The following is an 18,623-nucleotide window of genomic DNA, read 5'->3' as shown; positions in this document are numbered from 1 at the left end:
TCCAAGGCAGCTAACTGGTATTGGGCAGAGCCGTCCCAAAGGTGGCAGCAGTACTCCATACAGGATCGAACTTGTGCTTTATATAGATTTAAAAGCTGTTCAGGTGTGAAGTACCGCCTGACCTTGAAAAGTATGCCTAGTTTTCTGGCAGCAGTTTTTGCCAAGCACTCGATGTATCGCCCAAAGTTGAGGTTGGATGATAAGTCCAGACCAAGTAGCTCAAGGTGGTCCCTTATCGGCACGGATACACCTCGGAAAGTCGGAGTAAGGTGTAGGGGACTCCGTTTTGATGAGAAAAGACACGCCTGTGTTTTAGCCGCATTAAACCTGACCCTGTTAGCATCTCCCCAGTCGGAAGCAGCTTTCAGACTCAGGTTCAACCGGGTGACCATCGCCTCTCGCTTACACCGGATCTCTTCACTGTTGTCTCGGGCGTCTGGCACATAACTCACCGCCACTGTGCTGTCGTCTGCGTACCCAAAGATACCGGGCATCAGCAGCAGGTCGTTGATATGCAGCAAGAATAGAGTGGCGGAGAGGACAGATCCCTGAGGTACACCGGCATTTATACCATGAGGAGCAGACGAGTAACCATCTACAACTACACGGATTGACCTATCCTTCAGAAAATCGCCTATCCATGTGCAAAAGCCAACAGGAATTCCGTAAGCTGGAAGCTTGCTTAACAGGATAGCATTCTTGGGAATTTAGAATAGAATAGAATTCTTTTATTACTACGCCACAACAAAAATATACACAGTAATAAAATGAAGATAAAAAAAGAGACGAAGCTACTTTAAAACAAAAAATTAAAATAAAAATAACTGGAAAAAAAGGAATAAAAATAAAATCATGCACAACAACAAAGCAAACATGAAATATTTAACACAATTAGATTAAGTGTCATGTGCGTGGCTGTGGCGTATGTAACAGGATCCCACTCAGCTATTGTCACCACCGAGAAAAGGCTGTGACGCTGATTTTCAGTGGGCCCTAAAACCGAGTGAGTACCGGACGTGTGTGTCGCGAATATACGAGTAAACTAAAATAAATTACATAAATATTTCTATAATGTAGTGTGTTGTGTTCAGTTATATGTATAGAATACTTAAATAATGATTTTGATACATATATAAAGTGATAAGTGTATGTAATGTAGTGTCCAACATTTACAACAAACAAAATAGAACTTATTTAGTTTAAAATGAAATTTAGTTTTTTAGTTATTTCATAAAAAAAATTAAGATTTGCAAAACCGGGGGCAAAACTTTTTCTTGGACGATAACCTATTTTTGTATTCTAGCCCTTTACGACAAAAATGCAAGGTGGCTCGAATTACGTGTCCGGGAGTATCTAAGCAATATACTTTTTTTAATTACTAAAAACAAAAAAGAAAGAACGCTGTATGTTTCATAAAATCATTTCAAATTTTGTAAACAGATCATGTCTGTATTGCACTTGATTTTGGAAAAAAATCGTTCTTATTGCGTTTAACTTAAAATATTCATTAATAAATTGTATAAAGCCGATTTTCTATTAAAAAGAATACTGATACTTTTGACAATTCCTTATCTGGTAACAAAGTTACTGAGAGTGGCAGCCCATTATAATAAACCCATCCACATGTCCCATTCCTGGGCATTGGTCTCCTCTCGTTTCCTTCACCGAAATGCTCATAAATTCTAAAATAAACTCAGAAGTGCGAGCCCAGATTCTAACACACAGCCTCTGCTTGAATAGCGGTAGGGCAAACCATTAGGCTTCTATGGCTTTTTAAGAGGTTCATAACAACTGAAGCCCCAACCCGCATTTTGGCTCTTAGGAGTCCAGTACTCAACAGCGGTGCATATAATGGATTAATATTCATGAAGTTTCATTTCATATATTGAACAGTACACTGAGTTAATTTTTGGACCTGTTCTGCTTTTACTTTGTTTTTTCGTTTCTTTTTTTCACAAAATTAGTTTTTTTTTTCGAATTTTGTCTTTCGTTTTTATAACTTTTTTCACAAGATTCAGGTAGCATGATTTATCAGTAAATAAATATGGGGCTGTTTACAAAAATAGCAGAAACTGACCAAACAATAAAGGCGTAGTGTTCATTGGTGGTATCGATTTTATAATTAATTTTCGTGTCGGGAATTTTAAACGGAAATAATAATAACTCCAATTTATTAATTTAATGTTTCGTTGTTTTGTGGAAACGATAAATTTCGTTCAGTTGAAATAACTTACGTTGATTATTTTATAATCTTAAAATTAAAATTATTCTTATGTTCCAAATAAACATTATCCCGCATCTTTTCGAGACAGACACCCCAGCCATGTTATGTTGTTGTGAATGGCTCTGCCCTGACGCCCACTATACCCTGGTCTTACCGGGAGCCCGTAGTCCCCCCGGAAATCCCTACCAATCGGGTGGGTATATAAGGACAACCCTACAGCGTAATGTAATGCTACAACTGTACCAACAGCAAGTCTGGTCGTGTACGGAGTACTGCTGCCACTAACCACCTTGGACTCCATTGAGAATGTGTCAAGAGGCTTATCGGTGAATCGGATTTAGTAGAGGCAAATCTGCAAAGCCTTCAACACCGTCGTAAAGTTGCCTGCATTCAGTGTTCTATAGGATATATCACGGAGAGTGTACGAAGGAATTGCATGAAATCATTCCGTTATATTCTTACTATTATCGGGAGACTGGATGTAGGCTAGGGTTCCAACCCTATATTGTGGACATATCCAAGATGCGCACGAAGCGTTATGAAGCTTCCACATTTGGTAACCTATCACAAACTCGAATTTCTTTTTTCCGAATTTCATTACTCCGAAAACGGTTCGACTTTTTTTTTTCATTAGTGCAATGACAGTTTTGGTATAAATTTGCAACACAGAAATGTCTTACAGCACAAATATCGTTTGTCCGAAAACCTATTGTTAGAATAATTATTACACATACGTATTCTTTGGGCAGAAGTTGGTTTGGTCTAATCATGTTTGTTATACTGTCTGTTTTTTATATAATTTAGATTGCTGAAAATTCATTTCTACAACATTATTATTCTTAGATAAAATTCTACCGTCGTACAATTTTATCATACAGTTTAAAGTTTGCCAGAGCCGAATTTGTTTGCATTAACTAGACGGTACAACCCCTCTTGTAGGTTTAGGTTAGATTAGTATTTTTTTTTTGTTAGATTAGCTCCCTATGTCGTCGGCTTTATGCTGGCGTCATACGGCGCATGGCCCTCTACGGGGCACTCATCTGGGCGGAGGCCCTCACCACTGCGGCCGCTTCTGCGCAGGCCGCAGAAGTGAATGGCGGTGAGGGCGGTGAGGGCGATTCGGGCGTACCGAACGGTTTCCGGAACGACGGCATGCGCCCTGGCTGGATCCACACCCTGGGAGCTCGAGGCGTACAGGTCTACAGGCCTACAGGTGCCGTGCGGAAGCCAGGGCGAGAGCGCTCTCCAGGTGGAGACCGCCCCACACTAGAGGAGCTAGTGGGGGTTTGGCGTGCCGCCAAGACTGCCGTCCAGGCGGGGTGGGAGGAGGCACTCCGATCGGCCAGATACGGGGAGCGCACCGTCCAGGCGCTGCTCCCTGTACTGGCCGATTGGAGGAAGAGGAGGCACGGGTCCCTCACCTACCGTCTTGTTCAGGTACTCACCGGACACGGCTGTTTCAGTGACTACCTGCACAAGATCGCACGGAGGGAGGTGACCTCGGAGTGTCACGAGTGTGGCACTGCTACAGACTCGGCGAGGCACACCTTAGAGGTTAGAGCCATGCTGGGAAGCGAGAGTTCATGGCAGGCGTTGGTCTCCTTCTGCGAGGACGTGATGTCGCAGAAGGAGACGGCCGAACGGGTCCGCGAAGACAGCGCCCTCTCGGACCCCATTCGTCGTCGGCGGAGAGGACGCACGCGACGGCTCTTCGCCGACCGCCTGCGTCCCATCAGCGGAAGCCAGCAGGGTGCGGGGTTGGGAGACCCTGCCCCTGCATTGCACAGGCGTCCGCCGCCGGTAGATGCCCCAAATGTTCCGGGGCATCTCCGTGCAGGTCGACCCCCATGATTAAGAGGGGGATGGTGTAGGGGTCCGCCAAAAGACGGACCGGCACTACCGGAGTCGCGGTAGCATCTGAAAGGGACCCCGCAGCTCCGGCGCCAGGTGCGCGCAGGAACATCGTGAGGTTTTTAGTGGGTATGCTCTTGGGGACCGACATAGTCCCCAGGAGAGAGGCCCACATGTACCCGCCGTCTCCCAGCGGCGGGGAATGCGTAACGCATTTTCCTTACGGTAATAAAAAAAAGTATATGAAAAAAGCCGCACGAGCCGAGCGAGCGAAACGAATGTGTCGCGGCAGCTGCCGGCGAGTGCCAGAGCCGCATTTGTTTGCATTACTTAGACGATAGGACCCCCTCCTGTGGGTCTAGGTTAGGTTAGTATATGAAAAAGCAGCACGATCCGAACGAGCGAAGCGATCGACTACAACTCGATCAAATTAACATGCATCTCGTTTACCGTATTTTCTAAAAATGCGAGGTGCTCTAATTTGACGAGTTGTATTGTGCAAAACGTTCTAATACTTTTAATATCTGTAATAAGAAATAATATTACAAAAATGTATCATGGATATCGCTTTTTTTACAAAATAAAAATATTAAATTAGATAGTTACACAGTCTCACTCCTATAGAGATGGCATGGTCATCATAAATGCACCTGCACCCAAAACTGCATAGTTGCATGTCTATAGTACTCGTAGATAAGGCGCTTAGCAGTAAGAATATTGAATTAAAATAAGTCAGTCTTACATCGACCATCAAACGAATTGTTCGTTTTTTATTTTATAATTAGTTTTTAAAAAGTCATTTTCCCTCCGTCGCGATTAGACTAGATACTTTGGTAAAATAGTTTGTTGGGGACATAAAAATCGGGAAAATAATAACATGTCAATATGTCAAAATAGTGAAACATTAAATGGCGTAATAAAAAAACCTTGACGTGTTTTCGGACAAATAAAACAAAATCTATTCAATAAAAGTGTAAAGGTTTTTCGAAGAAACAAAATTCTGTAAATCATGTTTCTAGCTTGTGATAGGTAACCTCCACATTTAGATGACATATGGCATTGGAATGGAATTCTCTGGCTGAAGATTTGTTCTCTGAATGCTATAACTTAGACCTCTTCAAGGTGAGAGTGAATAGGTGTGCAAACTTCATACTCGACCTCATACGTCACTTTCCATTTGGAACTTATGTTAACTGTAAAAAAAACGGGAACTACACAATAGAACACAATTGTATGTACCCTTTGTGTAATTATTGTCTCGATGGATAACCTTTAGTAAATTACCTTTAAAACCACTGTTAAATTAAGTCTCCTTTGTAATTAATGGCGATACTTAACTGATGGTTAGTTTCCTGTAATTTACTCTGGAATAGTTCAGGAGTATCAGAATAATTGGTATCATTGCATTAGGGTGACCATGTTGTTACATAAATTTTAGGTTTGTAACGTGAATTTTAAATAGAGATCTAAAGTTTTCATAGATAATAACTTACCATGCTTAAGTTATTAACCTAAATACTTATATTTCACATTATTTTGATTTTATCTTTTGTTTCATACATTTTTTTTTATTAAAAGTAAGTGCGTACTTGACATCCATCTCCACTTGATAAAAAGTGACGATGAAGTCGACGATGGGTGGATGCACACATGAATAATGCTTATTCCTTGAAAAGGCCTGAGTTATACCGTTCGGGGAACAAGTCTGTAGACAGAGAAATCCCCTCTTAAGCCGTTCGCCATATAAACGTGGAAAAGCTTCATGCTCATGCTTATAATAACATAAAAGTGAAACTCAAGCCTACGTCTTGTCCTCGGACAATGGAAATAAATATATCTACACATATGTACATATAAACAATTCACGTTCTTTTAAGTATTAAAGATGTCTACTTAATTTATTTGCCTACTTATTTTTTCGCAGAATAAATTATCTTTTGTAAAATAAAAGTTAGTAAATTCATTTGTAAGTCATCGATTAACGTTTTGTTATAATAAGGAGTCAATTTTTATATTAATTTATACTGCATGTGTAATTTAGCATCAATTTCCGTTTCTAAACATAAAATTAAAAAAAAAAATTGTATTATGATAAAACAATCTGAGGTGAAAACCCATTGACTTACAAATAAATGGACGACGGGTCTAATACAAAAACCACGAAAAAAATGTCCCAAGTCAACCTATTTAAACGTAGTGACATGTAAAGGAATATGAAAAAGCTAAAACGTTGAATTTAAATTGTAATGTCATCGCAGTACTGTCTAATTTTGCTTGCTTCGCTGTCAGTCGAACAAACGAAGACTAAAGCGTGAATGATGCTCTGTATACGATTTTAACGCCCTATAAGTTCGGACACTTTTAACGCGGACCCGACGTCCATATAATTGTAAGTCAATGTGAAAACCCTAAAAATCATATTGTATTTTATTTTTATTTTTTATTTATGGCACAATAACAGACATCAGACACAAACAATATAGAAAAAAAACACTTGAAAATTAATACAGAGAGATATCTAAACGTACGCTAAATTAATTCATAATAGAAAAAAAAGAGAATACATTATTCAATTACAATCTACATTATTATATTTTTGTTTGTTGATATTTATTCTACATCGAATTTAACTAGCGTATTGATTGAATATTATATTCTCCACGAGTGTTTTTTTTTTAAGATTTCGACAAAAGTGCCAAGAATAAACTGATAAACTGCTGCGACTGGAGGAAGCAAAAGAAATATGGAAGAACGTCAGGAGCGTTCTTCATTTCTCACGAGTTTTAATATCATATAGTTACAATAAGATGCCTACAAAAGGACAATTTATCAAATTTAAAACTCACGGTCTGTACTGCACTGTACTCTGTACGTGTACCGACCGTAATCTGTATTTGTATGAACCGTAATCAACCGTAACGAAAATGAACCTTTTGAACGCGTTTTTGTTATCTATAGAAAACAATATAAATATTTAACCGTATTCTTTGGAAGGCTAAAGCCGAAGGCTAAAGCCGAAGGCTGCGGGTTTTAGGAACTCGAGTTGTGTATTTTTTTACCGTCCGCGATACATTCAATGGTTTATCATATTTGCGTGGAAATAAATATGTTTATTTTTTGTGTGAATAAATATGGGTTTTTTTATCAACAGATGGCCAGCTAGCTATTCTTCCATAGATAATACAACACGAATCAAAATGTTGTAATAGGCAAAGACGCACACAGCCATGATAGACTGTATAAAAAAACCGACCTCAAAAGTACGTGGAATTACGTTTATTTGCCAAGTTTTATTGAAATGTCAACTAGTTCGCCACTATACAGGCTTTGACAAAGAAGATAATAAAAATCGGTTCTTACTACTCAAAATATATTGAGAGAGAAAAACGCCTTGAGTTGGAGAATAGCAAAATCAACCATTAAAATAATTGCTCCTTAAGTAAAATTTCGGCGCTATTTATAAAAATGAATCTTCATGCGTGGACAGCCACCCTAAGAAGTGGATGATTTTCTTCAAAATGAAATAGGACCACTATGGAGGTAACCTCTTTCCAATAAAAAAAGAATCATGAAAATCGGTTCACAAATAGCGGAATTATCGCGTAACATACATACAAAAAAAAACATAGAGTCGAATTGAGAACCTCCTCCTTTTTTTGAAGTCGGTTAATAATGGTTTCACTTTCCAAATATAATGATAATGTGCTGTCATTATCAACACATTTTTATACGTCTCGCTGTTGAGCACGAGGCCATATTCCGCCATGCTGACCCAATGCGGGCTAAGGACTTTATACGAGCTAGATATAATCAGTCAAAACCAAAATCTTAAATTAGGGCTAATAGACTGACATAATAATGGCCTAGTGATTACAGCTACGCGACTTTGGTACTGCAATAAATCGACCTTTTAACGCTTTTGGGATTACCTTTAGTGTTGTGTTGATTTGCGTTTTTATCGATAGATGTTATTTTTAATTTATCGAACGAGTAAAAAAAAAAAAATAGAATTGCCATAAGCCTTGATTACTATCAAAATCGACGTCGTCAAAACTCACGCATTTTTAATTTGAAACACTACAAAATATTGACATTGATTGGTCGTAGTTTCAAGTTTAAAAAGAAACAACAAATTCTCTGTTATAATTATTAATACAAAGATCGAACACTCAGAAAAAACTCCTTCGAGTACGGCACGGTATGCTAGAAGACGTCGGTTCGAATCCGGCTGGATCGAAGGAATTTTTTCTGGGTGTTCGATCTTTGTATTAATAATTATAAGAAACTAGTGGAATAATTTCACATAAAAATAATTGAATGTCAATTCGGTAAAAAATTTGAAATCCTGTGTTGTTAATATAATTTAAACTTTACCACACAGACATATCGTTGAAAGTTCAACACCATCAATATCTATTATTACAAGTTACGAAGTTTTGATATTATATTGAAATGTCAATAAACGTGCTGCACTCAAGCGGTAAATTGAACGAAAACGAATTAGAGTTATTAATTTAGTTCTCCAAATAAGAAGCGACCACATTGGTCGGGTTATTGGTCGGGTTATATGGTGAAACTTCATGGTTTATTGTCAGTGTCAACATTGTAGAAAATGTGCGTGTAATTTTTAATTCAGTAAAGCCTATTTACTTATTTCCAGGCGCTCTCTCATTTCAATTTACTGAATTAAAAATTAAAAATTAATAGAACGAAATACGACCCGTTTGTGGAAGAAGTAGAACTGTTGCAACCGAACCCAAATTATAGCCTCGTACGCCTTCTTGATGGTCGAGAAGTCACTGTATCTAACAGACACCTTGCGCCGAACGGTGAGCGGGACCCTTCCTTCCACATCTACGTCGGAACCCACCCCTGCACAAAATCGATCGCAATCTCCAATGCCTACACCCGAAGCCCCTCCTGCCCGAAGATCCGCACGAGAGAGGCGACCACCAGCTTACCTGGAGGATTACCAATGCTAGGGGAGAATGTGGTGAAACTTCATGGTTTATTGTCAGTGTCAACACTGGAGAAAATGTGCGTGTAATTTTTAATTCAGTAAAGCCTATTTACTTATTTCAAGGCGCTCTCTCATTTCAGGTTATAAGCTTTACTTTCGTTTCTTGTAACAAAAAAATTGCTTCGATAAACAGAAAATTGAAATTTATTAAAATAAGACTTTACGATGATATCAAATACCACTACGGCTAATATTTTTTGTTGCTGCTATCATTTTTGCACTCCAAAACGGCACAATAAGACATTTTTCTAGGATTTTAGCCGCTCACGCGATGCGCTCCTTCTACCGCAAAATGGGGGCTATTTGGTTTCGCAAATTAGAAAAGCATTCAGTTTAAATACAAGTTTTTATAAATAAAAATTATTGTTCTGCATTGCTAAATAAATACCCCCCGTACTACCAACAAAAATATCTCAAATAAAATGCAGTAATACACCGCAAATCCGGCACTTAAAAAGCAATAATGAAATTTTTGATGTACTTGGATAAATATGATAATATTCCGTTTGAGTGGTTCTAACGTTTACCATGAAATTACTCCATAAAGTATAGTCTATAAACATTTATATTCAGAGTAAACTTAAAAAACGCTACTTACGATATGTTTTCAATAAATAAACACCGAAATCACCAGCCCAAACAATAACACACACGATTGTCGTGACGTATTTTTGAAGTTGTTTATTTTTTTTAAATGACAGACCCAGGCATTAAAAACTTTATGGTTTGCTAGAGTAGTTACCGAAATAGCAATTAGTATTAGTTCTTTTACCTGTTATAACTTGGATATCCGATAAATCGGTATAAAATCGTCACCGTCACCTCTAGGTGCGGTATGCGTCTACGGCTGCATGTATCGCGTGAGCGGTTATAGAATTTGCACGAAAGAACGACACAACCATACCGTACATAGCGAAAATGGCGGACTCAGCTCAGATAGGTCTTTCAAGACCTATATAGTTGGCACGCGTCTGACGCTAACCACTTCTATTGTATTTATTATATTGTGGTGTTACCGTTTGTCGTGACTTCACGTTAGGCTGTGTCGCCTTCCCGCGCGTGTCGTCCCGCGTATAGTAATGATTTGCAACACAATAATTAAATCGAAATCTTTTAACATAGACTTCTTTTTTTAACGTGTAGGAAATGCTTTATGCGTATCCTCGAGCCCGGAGAGACCCGAGGTTTATGTGGGACTGGCCCTCTAATAGAGGGCATACCCACTAAAACCCTCCGGCGCACCCTCTTGGCCGGGTGTTGCGGACGCAGTGAGATCCCGTAGATACACCACTACGACGCCCCCGGCCAGCCTGACTTCTGTCAAGGTTCCCGCGCTAAAGAGGAAAGGTTCAGAACCTTGATCCATCCCCCCAGATGGGTGAGACCGGGCAATTATTCTTTCCCGCCGAAGAACAACCTTCCTTAACCTTTATTGAAATAATTTAAATTAAGCAAAATTATTTCTAATGATTTCTATAAAATCATCTAAATTATAAATTTAGATGTTGTGTTATAAATTGATTAAATTAAAGTTAAATAATTAAAAAACTTTTTCAAGTAAAGCTTATGCAATTTACAAGAACACAGAATCAACCTCGAATCAAGCGACAAACCTGTATAAAATGTAGTCAGTTAAAACAAATTAATAAAAAAAAATACAGGAGACCAATTTTTTATTTTCCAACAAAAAAAAACTAAGAAAATATTAAATAGCACTGCATTATTTTGGAGCTTTTATTAGTTTTCCGCTAAATTATCCGAACGTTTTCTGTTTTTTTTTTGAATTTAGAGATTATAATTTACATTCTCGAGCTATAAATCGATAATAGGATTACGATTTTTATTATATCTATTGCTACTTTGTTTTACTACTGTCGCCTTTTCTTTTTTAGGCAGCCGCAATAACTTACGTGTTCCGAATCACTTCACTATGATTTTGAATTCGTTAATGTTTCCAGAGCTACCTTTGTAATTCTAAGACCACTGTGTAATACATAATAATAATAAAAAAATGAAATAATGTAAAAAAGAAAAAAAGAAAAAGAAAAAAAAGCTTCATTTATTCTCATAATAATTATAAATAATACAAAAAATCCCTAATTGGATAATTTAACATAAAAATAATAATAAGGAGCTCAAGGATGAAGTGTCTAGAATTTGGCGACAAGAAAAGTAAACGTTATCCCAATTGTTCTTTCCACAATAGGAATTATTCCCGATCATCTACTTCATAGCCTCAAATTATTAGGTTGTAAAGAAAGCCTCCACATTATCTTGTGAAAAGCTGTAATTTCAAATACATTTCGCATTGTCAGAAAGTTCATGCAGATAACAGAGGGCAAAAGAAGGCTCTTGTTACACACCCTCCGAATAGATACCCGCCGCATTTGATTTCAGCCCGTAATTGTGGTTCAAACTAGGCCACTGGCTGAGAAAATTAAAGAAGAACATGATAATAACGCTTACACTCATAGCCCTGCACTAGGGAAACCATGTATCGCGAGTGCCATGGACACACGCATAGACAACTACAAATTACATCCAAATTTACGAAGAAATAAATGTAGGCCATACAAAATATTTCTCCCGGCACGGGAATCGCACCCGGGACCTCTGCCTTGCAGACCAACATAGTAACCGTTCAGCCACTTAGACAATTAATATAAATTTAATTAATTTTAAGATCAGCATTTATAAATTATTATTAGTAACCTCTCTTTGGGTAAAAGCCTTCTCGTTTTTATTTCATAGTTGCTATTTCTCGCCTTGCTCATCCAGTCTTTGTCAGCTGCTTTGTTTGTTTCGTCTATCCATCTCCCTTTGATCTTCCTCTAGTCCTCTTATTTTATGGTCCTGTCTTCGTGGTTACATTTTTGCCCATTTGTCACTTTCTATGCAAGCGATGTGGCCAGGCTATTTCCATTTTAATTTTTTGTGGTGTGTCAAAGCATCGATGACATTTGTGGTTTCGATTATATCTGCATTTCTTACTCTATCTTTTCTTTTCAAAACATGTAACACTTAAGACCAATAAATTCTTTGACTTTGATTTAAAAGATAGAGTACATAAATCTGTCCATTTAATTATCCTACAACTTATCGATATCGATCAAACAACACTATTTTCAATTAAGCCGTCAGCTGTTAGCAGTTTACTGATTATTTATTTTACGACGCAAGAAACACTAAATTTTGTCGAGATTGTATTTTATTTAAGGATTAATAAATCTACTTTAGGATCTTTTTTCTTGCGCGTTTTATCCATGAGAAATTTGTTGCTATTTTATTGGCTATTTTTGAAACAAACAATTTCTTTCAACGTTTAAGAGATTTCCTGTTGGAATGTTGCAGGACATTTTTAGGGTGTGGTATTTCAACGTGAGCTTAGACTTTAGAAAGTGAGGTGTGGAGTGTCGCCCTTCGCGTCTCGTAATCCGCTAGCTATAAATTAATACAAATCCAATAAGAAATTGACTGTCTACGTCGGCATGGATTTAACACGCGAAAATTTTCGTAGTATGATTTTCTACGACTTTAAGTGTAATTTAACAACTCAGCGGAGCTTTGCGGCTTTAAACTGCTTTTGGCGATGAAGCAACATGCAAGACGACTATTTATAGCTAGTTTGTAAAATTCAAACGTGGTCATGTGAATCTCAGTGACGAATTTCGTGATGGTTGCCCGTCCACTGCCGTGAACAAAAAAAAATACATCGATGCTGTGCGCCGTATGATCAAAACAGATGGGCATGTGACATATCATGAGATTCGAGCATCTTTAGGCATAGGCAAGAGTCAAATACAATTAATACTACACAAAAATTTGAATGTGTAAAAGCTGTGATCTCGCTGGGTCCCACACAATTTGCCTGAGGCTCAAAAAAAGGATTGCGTCACTTGGTGCAAATCCATGCTAGCAGATTCAATGAAGGCGCGTCAAATTTGGTGTGGGACATGGTAACAGGTGACGAAACATGGATTTATTGTTACGATCCCAAAACAAAGGAGCAATCGAGTATATGAGTTTTTCGAGATGACCCGAAACTAACCAAAGTGGCGCGCGTGCAAAGTGCCTCTAAGCGGGTGATTGCTTCTTTTTTTAATAAAACTGGACACGTGGCTATGTTGCTTTGGAGAATCGTTGTACCGTGAATAATGGTTGGTACACGATCATTTGTTTTCCGAAAGTTATTGACAAACTCCGTAAAAATAACCGTAAATGTCGTATCATCTTGCACCACGACAATGCCAGTTCTCACACGGCCTAACAGACAAATTAATTTTTGTAGATGAACAACGTTGACCTTATGAGCCATCCCGCGTACAGTTCCGACCTGGTACCTTGTGACTTTCATTTATTTCCAAAAATTACGAACCAGTTACGCGGTCAACGATTTTCATCACCTGAACAGGCTATCGAAGAGTATGAAAAACTTGTTTCAGAGATTGTCATGGAGAAGTGGTATAAATGTTTTCAAAATTGGTTTATTCATATGAAAATTTGAGTAACAATAAATTAATTTCTGACCATTTATAGTATTTTTTTCTTATTCATTCCGGAAACTCATTGTGCGCGTCACGTATAAATGCCACTGCGCCAGCCACCCGGAGACATAAGTTGACACGTCCCATGTGCCTGTAATTTTACCAGCACCTTTACCCTACAAAATCGAAACGCGGTAATACTCATATTACTGCTTGGCGGCAGAAATAGGTAAGATGGCAGTACTTTCCTGGACGAACTCATTCACAAGCTCTACTGCTACTGAGGTCAAGGTCACTGTGGTACACGTGCAGTAATTAACGGTAAATGAGCGAATTCCGCCGACAAATGCATTGAATAATGGTGTTTTAAGTCTCCAACCATAAGTTGCTTTTATCGGTGTTATTGTACAAATAACTATTGGGAATTGTCAATTTTTTTTATTGCAATGTCGATACCCTACCAAAGCATAGAAATCTTTCATATTCTGTTTTGCGTGCGCAAATAATTAACATTTGAACGTTTTTCTCGTTGACTAAAAGTGGTGATCGTTGACCTCAGTTATTTCTGACGACATTTTACGTCATTTACGTTTAAATTCTGAATTTCCGAATAAACGTTACGTCATATTTGGTGGCTATCGTTGTAATTTAATATTATATTTGTAACAATTACTTACATTATTATTTATATTACTTACTTACATTATTTTGCTTTACATTTTTACTTGATACATAATATTTTCAGAGTTAGATATATGTATTTGCAATCGCTCACCATACGGTACTGGCAGAAAACCAGTTCTGCTTGACTTTTCACTGTCTACAGTGTTTATGCTGAGACTTATATTATGTTATATGATGTTTATGTTATATTTGTAACAATTACTTACATTATTATTTATATTACTTACTTACATTAATTTGCTTTACATTTTTTACTTGATACGTAATATTTTTAGAGTTAGATATATGTATTTGCAATCGCTCACCACACGGTTCTGGCAGAAAATCAGTTCTGTTTGACTTTTCACTGTATACAGTGTTTATGCTGAGTCAGAGCCATTTCAGCACAAACTGTAGTCATACATAAAATTTTGTGAAGTACTGAATAAACCTGTTATCTATCTATCAAATTTGCAGTTCAAAATGGTGATGGTAGCTAAAAGTGATTTACTTTTTACCAAGAAGAGATCTGGGTCCAGCTGCGCTTAAAACGCATTTGTGTTTAAATTTATAACTTTTTCTTTCAGCCAGCATACCATTCCTGACTTATGGAGTTGAAACAACAGCCCTTTCCACATCAGCTCATGCAGGCCACTTTGACACGTCTCCAGGAGATGTACCATGGAACACCACGGCCACAGTCCTGGCTGCTGCGCTGTCAGCTCCCATGTTTTCCATTCTTGTGGATCGATATGGGAGAAAGAGTGGCATTTATGTTATCAACTTGATGCAGGGGGTAAGATTTATCACCAGGCAGCGATAAGCTATCATTTAGTTACCAGTAGAGTTCCTTGTGAAAGAGTTCGTCCAGGATAGTACTGCCACCTTACCTGTTTCTGTCGCTAAGCAGTAATGTCAGCATTACTGTGTTCCGGTTTTGAAGGGTAAGTGTGCTGGTGAAATTACAGGCACATGGGACTTGTCAACTTACGCCTCAGGGTGACGGACGCGGTGGCAGTGCCCCTCAGATCTTTGTGATTTAAAGCTCTGAGTGGCACTGTAACTGTTATGGACAGGCGTGGTGTAGCTTACTATTAAGGTACGATACGACGAAAAATCAGATCAGAACAATCGTCTAATTTAAATTTGAGGATCAACAATTATCATTTTTATTATATCAAGTGATGGGACGACCCAGTCATGCACCGGGTGGTTAGCGGCACGCTTACCCATAACAATTGCAGTGTAACTCAGAGATTTCACCGCAGAGATCTTACAGACACTACCATGGTGCCTATTATCGTAATGCATGACGTCGGGGATGTAGCATCGGTAAAAGGCGCGTTTTTGCACTAAAACAAATTTCATAGGAGAGCGATTTAACATTATTACTTTGTTATTTCAATGGCTACGGTCATTGACTTACAATTATATGGACGTCGGGTCCGCGCTAAAAAGTGTCCGAACTTATAGGGCGTTAAAATCGTATACAGAGCATCATTCACGCTTTAGTCTTCGTTTGTTCGACTGACAGCAAAGCAAGCAAAATTAGACAGTACTGCGATGACATTACACTTTAAATTCAACCTTTTAGCTTTTTCATATTCCTTTACATGTCACTACGTTTAAATAGGTTGACTTAGGACATTTTTTTCGTGGTTTTTGTATTAGACCCGTCGTCCATTTATTTGTAAGTCAATGGCTACGGTTTTAATTTTTGCACAGTGAGCATTACATTATTTTCTCGACGGACTGAGAACAATAGATTTCCGTAAATCAAATGAATTTGGACGCCACGACATTTACGCGGATTTGTATTGGAGACTAAATTGCCGAAATGGAAACTGGTAATCCAATGCTAGTTATGTATATCCCCGATGGTCAAGTTCTTAAGGCCCATATGCCTGTAGTTTCACTAGCACCTTTCCAAAATCGGAAAGCAGTAAATCTAATATTTATTTATTAGATTTGCCAACAGAAATACACTAACAATTACATGGACATAAAATAACACTGATGAAATTAGTGGAGTGTAAACCCAATAATAGGCAATTACACCATGCTCATATAACATCGTATCTGACGCGTTTACAGTGTAAAATTACATACAAACAAATGGATATGATTGTAAACAAACAATGTAAACGTGTTTAAATTAACTTGTAAAGTTACTTTGTTTGTCAGACTGAGCAGTTTTATAATAAAGTTTTAAATTTATTTAATGTAAACGAAAACAAATCTAAATCAGCTGTACTTGTACTCACGGCAAATTTGGTTCAAAATAGCATTGGAGCCACTATTAGTTCTTAATTGTTTGGTATTAAATGGACGGTAATTACTTACTGCTTGAAAAAAGGCTTTTTCCCAGTTGTAACCACTGGCTTTGTTCCCACTGGCGACAAAAGGGAAAAAAACCCGTATATTACCAGATGGTGACAAATGGGATAAAAAAATCTTGTGTTGCCACTAGCGACAAATGGAATATACAAAATATACCAAATTGGAATATACCAAACAATAATTGGCAACTACTGGGATATTTTAAATGCCATTTGTCGCCAGTGAGAACAACAGACGTTTTATACTATATCTTCCCATTTGCTACCAGTAGAAATCACCACTAGCAACAACTGAGATTTTTTTATCCCGTTTGTTACCGCCTGGTAACATATGATTTTTTTCCCGTTTGTCGCCCGTGGGAACTGGGAATAAGCTGAAAATAGGTATATAGGCAGTACTTCCTTGGACAAACCGTTTCACATAGTAACCTACTGCTACCGACACACCTAGATATAAGACCAACATACTTTAAAATCCAACTTCGACTTCCTAGGTCAGTAGTTTTCTCTTAAACCATATCCGGAAATCCAGAATTCGAAAAAGTAATTAATTAATATTTGGTGGTTCTAACAACGGTACGTCACTACTTGTAGCTATATCTATATATGTATTTATATATATTATTATGTGAAACGCCTTTTTCCGACCATTGTACAAAACAAGGAAACTTAAATTGTACAATTCAATATGCGTCAGTGGTGCTGTTCTCCTAGTGATCAAACTTAAACAATTAATATTAGTTTAACAAATACAACGATAAATGACATATCTTTTCGCTTAGCTTATTTCTTAATGAAAACCTGCTTTTCAGATGAGCAATAGAATTATAAAAATATTGAGATTTTATGCGTTGAATATTAAAATGAAGTCATTCTAATGTTTCTAATGAAGGCTTGTTCGTCTCCTGACTTCAAAATCTTATTTGTAAATATCAAACTCCGTCCATCTTGTTTTCTTAAGGAAAAAATCAATAGACATCGTTAGTATAATCACTTAAATTGCGCCAATTGTGTACATGCCTTGATTTCCAAACTAATTTTCATTTATTTAATAACATAGACTAGACTGAAATATATTTTCGACGGTCACTTTATTATTCACCATGTGTATATTTATGACATTAATTACAATTGTATATTAGTGACAGTTTTTTTTAGATCGACATAACCGGTGTTATTCCAAATATTTGTAGAGTTTCCGGATAAAATACAAACAACAAACAAACAAAACAATTTATCAATGTGCACACATCCAACCTGTCAACTGAACATTGTAATATGAACTATGCAATTAACGAGTTACATTGTCATAAGTTTGAGATAACTGCATGTCGGGTACACATCGCCCTTTCTTAACTACTTTATGTTTGTTTTGGAAAAAATTCGAACCGACGTCTTCTAGTAAACCGTGCCAGACGCTATGCCAACTAAGTCACGGAACGAACCAGCAGACCTCACGAATTTTTCTATGTGCTTCTTTGTCGGATCTTTGTAACTGATGTTTAACAACTTTTTAGCCGTAACGTCATCAGTGAGAAATCTATGAAAGTATTTCGTCACCAAGTCAGGCACCTTTACAGCTACCAGCCCTGGCTAGAGATGTGGTTATTCACTGTAATTAAGTGTTTTATTGAATATCAGAATATTTCACCACCATGAATATCATGATATTTAATTGTTTTTTGTGAAATTACTCGACTAGTTTGTTATAATTATTAATACAAACCGAAGGCTTGTAGCAGACCGTGGCAGACGCTATACAAACTTTTAGTTTATCATTAAAAAGAAACTTCTTATATTCGCCGTTAATTAACTTTACCAAACACACGCGATCGACATAACGGTCACCACTAAAACACATATTTGTTGAATTATGACATGGTAATATCAAAACTAAACAACTATCACATTTCATCTTATAATAGTTTACAACATCTTATTACTAGTGTCAAATATGGCGGATCTTGCGCTCCCATATTTTTTTATTTTTTTTAGAGTCAATTGAATTACTTCTAATAAAATATGATAATGGAATGATATTT

At 37.4% G+C, this 18,623-nt stretch overlaps 1 protein-coding gene across 1 annotated transcript in view; it reads left to right on the top strand.

Moving 5' to 3' along the window:
- Nucleotides 1–18,623, top strand: part of LOC113229050 (solute carrier family 2, facilitated glucose transporter member 2-like) — a 139,959-nt gene that overhangs the window by 103,595 nt on the left and 17,741 nt on the right. The window contains exon 2 of the mRNA XM_026462532.1: nucleotides 14,830–15,038. Coding sequence (XP_026318317.1) covers nucleotides 14,970–15,038 — 69 coding nt within the window. The 5' untranslated portion in view covers nucleotides 14,830–14,969. The remainder of the gene's footprint in view (nucleotides 1–14,829; nucleotides 15,039–18,623) is intronic.

Source organism: Hyposmocoma kahamanoa, unplaced genomic scaffold, assembly GCF_003589595.1.
Source record: "Hyposmocoma kahamanoa isolate Upper Pololo Valley unplaced genomic scaffold, ASM358959v1 270, whole genome shotgun sequence".
Lineage (NCBI taxonomy): Eukaryota > Metazoa > Arthropoda > Insecta > Lepidoptera > Cosmopterigidae > Hyposmocoma > Hyposmocoma kahamanoa.
Note: the sequence above shows the minus strand (reverse complement) of the source record. Positions and strands in the feature narration are given on the sequence as shown.